Source organism: Crocodylus siamensis, chromosome 3 (genome assembly GCF_052110815.1).
Source record: "Crocodylus siamensis isolate JL-2025a chromosome 3, ASM5211081v1, whole genome shotgun sequence".
Lineage (NCBI taxonomy): Eukaryota > Metazoa > Chordata > Crocodylia > Crocodylidae > Crocodylus > Crocodylus siamensis.
This window is the reverse complement of record NC_143397.1, coordinates 128,431,963-128,440,064: the sequence shown is the minus strand read 5'-3', so window position 1 is coordinate 128,440,064 and position 8,102 is coordinate 128,431,963. Positions and strand designations below refer to the sequence as shown.

At 48.3% G+C, this 8,102-nt stretch overlaps 1 protein-coding gene across 1 annotated transcript in view; it reads left to right on the top strand.

Annotated features, from left to right (window-relative positions):
* The first annotated feature begins 5,948 nt into the window (after positions 1-5,948).
* The window catches only part of TXNDC5 (thioredoxin domain containing 5), a 39,881-nt gene continuing 37,727 nt past the window's right edge, over positions 5,949-8,102 (top strand). Inside the window, exon 1 of the mRNA XM_090039169.1 lies at positions 5,949-6,396. Within this exon, the coding sequence (XP_089895295.1) occupies positions 6,182-6,396 (215 nt within the window). The 5' untranslated portion in view covers positions 5,949-6,181. The remainder of the gene's footprint in view (positions 6,397-8,102) is intronic.

The following is an 8,102-nucleotide window of genomic DNA, read 5'->3' as shown; positions in this document are numbered from 1 at the left end:
AAAACAGTTAAAATATATAAAATGCTTAAAATGTATAAAATGGTAGTTTAATTTTATTTTTTATTAGTTAAATACAATTACTTTAAATGCACTGGGTATATGTGGGAAAACTATATCAAAATATTTTTTTATTTAAAACTAATTGGTTTATTAAATAGTGGAGGTATTATTGATCAATAACAAACTGAACTGATTGAATCTGGTCACCATGGTCCTTGGGGATTCAAGCCCATCTGTTAGGTGTGTAAATGGACTTGGACATCTGCAAACAATTCTATTCTACCTTGCTCAAGTCCCTGAAAAATACTTACTGCAAAACTAAGTGGAGGAGGGGAGGGGTTCTCCTGCTCCTTATTACTTGTTTATGGTTCAGTTTTAAGAATAAGCTGACTGTCAGTTATAAAAAGTAGTGGCATTGATGCATTTTAAGGGGTTTGGATAGAGAGGAATGTAAATGCACTAAGTTCACTTATCCATATCATAGGTGGACTAGAATATAGCTCTATATAGCTCTTCATGATGTTAGAACTAGTAGGAGTAATCCTCTTGTGCTTCATATTTATTCATTGATTAGAAAATGAAAGCAAGTTTTCATACTTTTAATTTATTTTTTGTCAAACTATGGTTCTAGGTCTTTAAACAATGGTCTCCATCAATTAACTAATGGTTCATTAATTAATGGTCCCCATCAATTAAAGTTCATGATTAACTTTATTTAAAACTTAAGCCATAAACTTGTGCCTCTTGAACATTCAATTTAATTTAAATCATTTTAATAGATGAATGTATAGTATGCCTTTACATAGGTGGTCAATTTCCATGTTTGATTTTAAATAGGTTTATTTTCCGAAAGAAGACTCATTTGAATTAAGTTAATAATAATAAATACCATCATCCTTATAATAGCAGTAACTCCAATGCTGATTCTAAGATACATATGCATGTCTTAGTCCCATGCTTCAAGGCTCCAACCTAAAGTTAGGAGAAGTGACCAGAGACAGCTCTTCCTATAAGAGGGAATCTATTCTGTGAGCAAGTTAGGTGGAGGATACTTACAGAGTAGGGCTGTGCGAAATGGCACCGTTCCGCTTCGCCTTGAGTTTTGATGGTTCGATGGAACAGCATTTCGTTTCGAATTTCATTTTGATTCAAAACAGCTGTTCCGTTCTGTTCCATTGAAACAGAAAGGCTGTTTTGACGCTGTTTTGACATTTTGCTAGATCACGTTGAGGACAGGAAGTCAGCCCAGCTGGGCTGAGTTTGTTTTCCCAGCAGTATGGTCGAAACATTTTGGCTAGCCTCATTTTGTTTTGAGGCTGTTTCGCAGCCCTTTGTTTCAATTTTGCACTCGAAACAGTGTCGAAACGAAATGGTGGGTGAAATTTTGCACAGCCCTATTGCAGAGAACAGAAGACACTTTAGCTGGACAGGGCTTTAGGAAAGAGATTTGGGAAAGAGGGTGGTTTGAAAGACAGTATTGTAATTGATATTTAATACATAATTTAAGTAACATAATATTCTTCTGTTTTGTTAATTCATTTGATTTGAGGCAGATGTGGCCTTTTTCAAAAGGTTTGGTGCTTGTGGAGGTTGTCAGGCACAAGCCAGTTTTCCAGGTGAAGGGAATATGTCATAGAGTCATAGGGTACAAAGTTGTCACTCACAGCCAGACCTGCTGGGACATAGAAAGCAGCCTGATCTCAGGGAGCAAAGAGGCATTTCTTGCATGTACTGGGAACCCAATCCTGTCAGGAGCAGAGTAGCAATAAGTCTTCTGGAGATCAGCCTCACCACAAGGGAGCAGACACTCTCTAACACACCCAAGAAGATGACCTTCGAAATGAAACCTGTAGGGTGTGGATGCGTTCCTGGTGCGAGTGTGGTCTGGGGGGAAAACCAAGCTTGATGGTGTCATTGCAAAGAAATAAAATCGGTGACTTGAAAATAAGGGACTGAAATCCTGTGGCTGCAGAGTGCTCTTGATGGTTGAGGAGTTTGCATACGAGTCTAAATATGTCAATCAATGGTGAACCCAAGAGGAAAACAGGTGCCAACATACAACTGTGGGGTCAGAATAAGGGCTCATATTTGGCTCACCTGATATATGGTGCATTTCATTCAAATGTAATTTCCATGGTTAAATTATAGGAACAATTCAGTTGTGTCTCCTGTGCTGCTTCTTGCATTAATTACATGTAGCAGTTTAGTACCACACAGCCATACTGACAACGTAGTCTTGTTTGAATATAGAAGCTACATCAGCTGAACCAAAATGATTTAAAAAAATCTAGTTAGACTCAAATTGCTGCAGCATTTTCATGCAGATAAAGCTGAATGAGAGTCAAGAATGGAAAGGTGTCAAGCTAATTTTAGCAAAATGAGTGTTGATGCAGAAATAAAAAACTAGAAGATAAGACTAAGGCTGAGAATTAAGTGAACTGGGGTTTTGTTTGTTGTTTTGTTGCCTGCATGTGTGACCTCTGTGTAGACATGCCTTTGGCCATATAGCTCAATCTCTTTGCTCCTCTGTGTTCTGATCTGTGAAATGGTGATAGTTAACAATTTAACAGGGGTGTTGTGAACCTGCATTTGTCAATGTTTGTAAAGTGCTTTTAAATCCTTGAATGGATAACACTTTGGAGTCTAAAATAGTATACTGTATTTAAATTGTAGTAGAATTTAAATTGTTATAATTTAGTGGAGAATGCTGTCTTGTAATCAAAGGCTGTATTTTCAAGCAAAATTACCTTTCTGTCAGCAAGAATCATTTTTGAAACAGAGGCATCTGTGTAGGAAAAAGAAAATGTTATGCTTTTGTTCTACAGAAACAGCCAGAAGAAGCCAGTTTACCTTTAAAAAATCCACTTTTACCATATAGCTGATTTTTCATCATTAATCTTACTGATGCATAAAAGAGGAAGTAATACAAATCACAAACACAGAGTTAATTTCAATTCCAGGATCAGTAGATTGCAATAGTGATTTTGAGCAAAAAAGGTTCAGTCAAGGTGTCATACATGTCAAAAGTATGATCTAAAAGGAATTTAAATTCAGCCCATTCTGAACTCAGAATATCAGGTTTGAAAGAAAAACATAGAAACCTATAGTTTGCTCTTTTCTGGAACAAAAGTATAGGATGAGGAAATTTACATGCACATCCCCACACCTCATCTATCAGATCCCTGCTTTCTCCTCTCTGAGAAAGGAGGAGGTAGTATTGAGTGAGCCTGTCAAAACCTGTGTTGGCCAGGTCTGCAGACAAGCATACATGGATCACTGAATTGTGAACTCACTTAAAATATCTTCTCTGCCCTCAGTGAGGATAATTTATAGCAATAGGAAACAAAGTTTTCCACTCTCCTGTGTCCCTTCTGTTGTCTTGACTTGTAAGATGTTTGCGTGTCAGGGCCAGACAGCTGGAAAACTGCAAGGGACCAGATCCTTGTTGTGGCAGTGCAGCTCTGGCCTGTTCCCTGAGGCGTGCATGCCAAACAAAATGCCTTAATTTGCCATGCTCTGGCATATGTGCCAGGGGTTGTCTACCCTTGGGTTACTGTATTTTCCAGGCCTGTCTTCCCCATGTAGAGCTGGCAGGGGTGTGTGCACTGGGGGGACACAATGTATCACCTTGCTTGCCCATATGACAGCTTATTGCAATGATAAGCTTGACTGCTATGGGACTAAAGGCCCTTCCAAAGCCAATTCCTGGCAGGTTAATGTGAAAGTGAAATGAAGCCTTCCAACACCGGGGGCCTTATCATGGACAGTGACTGAATTGTGCTGGGTGCCAGTGAGGTGGCACCAGCATCCTAAAAATATAAGAATTGCCATTTACTGGGTCAGCTCCTAAGTCTACTTTGCCCAGTCTCCTGTGTCACCTAGTGCCTACCTCAAGTGCAGCCCCTCTTCTGCCTCTTCCAGAACCTCCTGTCAGGGGTGATGGGTAGGGGATGCAAGTGCAACCCTGTCAGGCTGCACACCCTGTTTAGCCAGCAGGCGGGGGGGCAGGTGGGAGCACCAGTGCCCCCCCTGCAAGCGCTGGCTGGGGAGTGGGGCCGTCAGCAGAAGTGGACTCCCCCCAGGTCAGTGGGATTGGCTGCCAGGGGACCCCCCACCCCTGGTCTCTGACTGGTGTCAGAGGGGGCACGTGCCTCCCCCTTCCCTCCCCCACCCCATCTCAAGAGGCACCAGACACTGATGCCTCCTGATGAGGTTCTGTCTGCACTTCTCCCTGCACCTTTTGTTATGCACTCTTATCTGTGTCTCCACCAAGCCCTGGGTCAATCTCCTCCTGGCTCCAGCCAAGCTGGCCATCTACAAGACCAGGAAGGAGGCTTTGGCCAGGGGAATCCAGGTGAGTGTGGGCTGTCTTCCTGTCATTTCTCTGCTCACATCTCTGGAGTTTCACTCGTCAGCATCCACAGGCTCTCTCAGCAGATTTGGGGGTCAGCAGGCATGGGCTGGCGCACTCTGCTTGGTGTCCCCTTTTGGATCCTTTGTCTTATCACCTCCTCCAGTTTAGCTATGTGGGTAGGCCAGATTAATCTAGCACCTCTTTGTGATAGTCCAGGCTGACAAAACCTGACTTCGCTGCAGGACTTGGCCTAGATGAATTTGCTAGAGATCCCAAGAGTCCAGGAATCATTATGAGGTGATAATAATGCTTTCACTTGTAGAAGCCCAGAATTCTCTGAAACCTCATTCTCCTTCCAGTTTTCTTCTGTGTCCCAAGCAATCAGCTGATATGCATCCATTGGCCTCCCTTCCTAAGGGCAGCTTACAATAATTCGTGATGTACCTAAACCCATGATTTCATGGCCCATCAAATAGGCCCAAGTCACACAGTAGCAGAGAGCAGGTGCTGAAAGGGAAAGCAAACTGGTCTAGGGGTTTTACCCCCCATTCCTCTCTCCCACACAGCCTCCAGCACTGAAGGTCTAGGAAGTTCTGATTCAGAGGCCGTATCCCCGACCTCCACAATTAGTAGCTTCTGCTGCTTCCTTTCCTCCAAGAATTTGCCCAATCCCATTTTGATCAGCTCAATGGCCAGCTCCCTGACGCATCACGTGGCAACGAGGTCCACATTAGACCAAAACACTGTGGGCACAAGAGCTCCCTGTTGTCTGATTTAAACTCACTGCCCTCTAGTTCCATTGTGAGCCCTGGTTCTGGTCTCATGAGAGACCGTCAAGAACAATCCCCTCTGTTGGGGACTCTCCTCCACCCCCATTTAGTCTTTTGTAAACCCTTTGCCTGTCCCCCCTCAAGCCCTTCTTGTCTAAACCGAGGCCAGGCCCGGGCCGCTCTGCTGACAGGGAAGCCCCTCCAGAGCTTGAACCCTGCTCCTAGCTCTTCTGCAGGTCCACACCCAGAGCCGGATGGGCCCAGCGTTGCCAGGTCTTAAACAGGAAATCATTGTATTGGAAGCTCAAAATGCTGAAAAACTACTGTATGCTGAAAAAAAACCCCAATAAGTCTTCTAATTTATTTTTTATTGCTCACTAAGTCACCAGCGAGGGAGTGAAAACTGGGTCATCCATAGGCGACACATGGCTCCTGAGGCTGTGGGGGCACGGCGGCCACCCGCCAGTTTTGGTGGGGGTGTGTTGGTGGCCAGCAGGGTCGGACCGCCTGCAGGCAGCAGTGCAGGTGTCGGCAGCGATGGTGGCCATGGGGACTGTCCACAAGCAGCTGCGGTGGTGCTGGTGGGGGTGAGCGGGTGTCCTCCCGTGGCTGGAAGTGCCAGCAGGACTTCTCCGAGGGGCACCAGCGCTCCCAGCGGGGGCACCCCTTGCGTGTTGCCTTTGGGGCCACCCAAGCTGAAGCATTTCTTTATGCGGAGGCAAGCGAGGATCTTGCGAGGTCCCTTCCAGCCCCACTGCCTATGAAGCAGTCACAAAAGGGCGCTGAGGGCAAGCCCCAAAGTCAGTTCAGAGAGCGACCGGGCTTTCCGTAACGCCGCCCCAGCGACCTGCCTCAACACGCCCCGCGCTCGCGGAGCCTTCTCCCTCCCACCAGCCGCACGAGGGGGGAAACGAGGAGCGCGGACACGCGCTCACAGGAGGAGCCGGGAAGCGGGACAGGCGGCGGCGGCCCCTCCCCGGCGCCCTCTGACCCGCGGGAGGCGGGGGCTGCGGCGAGGCCGGCTCTGGCTTGCGCGCCGAGGGAGGAAAGCGCCGCTATGGCCCCACGCTGCCCCGGCCCGTTCCCGGTCCCGGTCCCGGTCCCGCTGCTGCTGCTGCTGCTGCTGCGCGGGGCCCCGGCGCGGGCCGAGCCCGGCGTCCCAGAGGAGGCGGCGGCGGGCTTAGACCCGCACTCCCGGCACGTCTACAGCGCCGACATGCTCCGGCACGGCGCGCGCAGCGCCCCGCACTTCGTCATGTTCTTCGCCCCTTGGTAACCGCGGGCGGGCGGGGGGCGGCGCCTCCCCTCCCCTCCCCCTCCCCGCTGACGTGGCCGGGCCGCGCGGGGGTGGGGGCGGCGGCGGCTCAGCTCCTGCAAACGGGGCTGGGGCTGGGGCGGGGGGTGCGCCTGCATATGGGTACGCGCGTGCATGGGTATACACGTACGCTATGCATCCCCGTCAAAGAAGAAGGGTGGGAGAAAAGAGGAAGGGAGGAAGTGGGGGGATGGAGGCTAGGTCCCGCGGGTATGCAAGTGACTTATGAGCCCAGTCTTTGCCTTGGACAGTCTGCTGCGGCGGGGGCAGGAAAGTGACAACTGGACACGATAGGTCCTCGTTTGCTGGCCGCGTGCCGCTGGTCAAAGGCCAGTGCTCTGCTTGGGACCGATGACCTCCAGGATGGACGGTCACGAGCGATTTGCTTCCACGACCCTGGGTCGGTGCTGCAACTCTTCAGGGACATATTTAAGGTGTCCTTGTGCCGCTGCTTTGCAAAAGCATACTCCATTTAACAGCTCTCCATAGGAGATTTTCTTTGGCAGGCGAGTGTCGGGCATCCTCGACAGGTGGCTGGCCCAACTGAGCTGTGCCAGTTTCAGAAGGGTGTGGATACCAGTATCCACGTAGATCTATGTATATGTAGCACTTACACATGTATATATCCATTCACAAGTGCATGTATACATAAGCGTCTATATATGCAGGTGCGCACACCTCCTTCCCGCACACCTTTTTCAGGTGTAAGAGTGAAGTGTGCCACCAGCCTTAATCCAGAGAAAAGTGTGTCATGGATAATATGCAAGTAGGATTTACGCAGTGGCATCCAAGATTTTGGCCCCATGGGGGAGATGAGCTGTGCTGGTCTGGTCCACAGGCTGGATGGAGGTAGGGGGCTTGGAAATTTGGCAGGGGGGCAGCAGTGGCTGTGTTGATTGTCACCACTCCCCACTGCCAAATTTCTGGACCCGTGGGGAACCCTGCAGCCTGGATGACGTGGCTTCATAAGCCACATCTGATATTAATCAAGCATCATTTTCCATAATGTGCTTTTGCTGCTGCACGGCAACACACCCTTAGGGAATCACCTACCTGGGGGATTTATTTGCCAGGCACTGATGGAGCTTGTGAGCTTTCCTCCCCCCGCCAGCCTTGCCAGATGGAGCTGTGGTGCACGTGGCACCATCACTTCCAAGGGCAGCTGGCATGGTGCTGAGAGTGTTTTAGCCATTGGGGACATGTAAACTCCAATCCCAAGGTGCCACTGTGTGTCGCAGGACAAGTCATATCAGAGTCCAGTTTGGAGGTGGTTGAGCAGCTGCTGTCATCTTGGATTTGCCTCTGGGATTGACACCCCTGAAAACCAGCCCCTCAGCTTTCCTGTGTCTCTCTTTACTCACTAGACCAGCGATTCTCACCCAGGATGATGCCAGGTGGTTTGAAGGGTGCTGTGAGGTGTGAGAAGATAAGTGAGGTGTTAGGAGATATGCAGATAACTAGGTACCTAAGTGCAAGGTCAGACTTGTTCATGCCTGGACGATCCCTCATCCCTACTGCCAAGCTTGTCTGTAAGGAAACAGTCACTGTAATTTAGACAGGCAAGGTTCTTTGGGTACATGTTATATTTTTTATTAGACCAACTGAGTAGCTGGGGCAAAAAGTTGTTTGTAAGTTTTTGGGCGCAATCACTATAATCTATAAA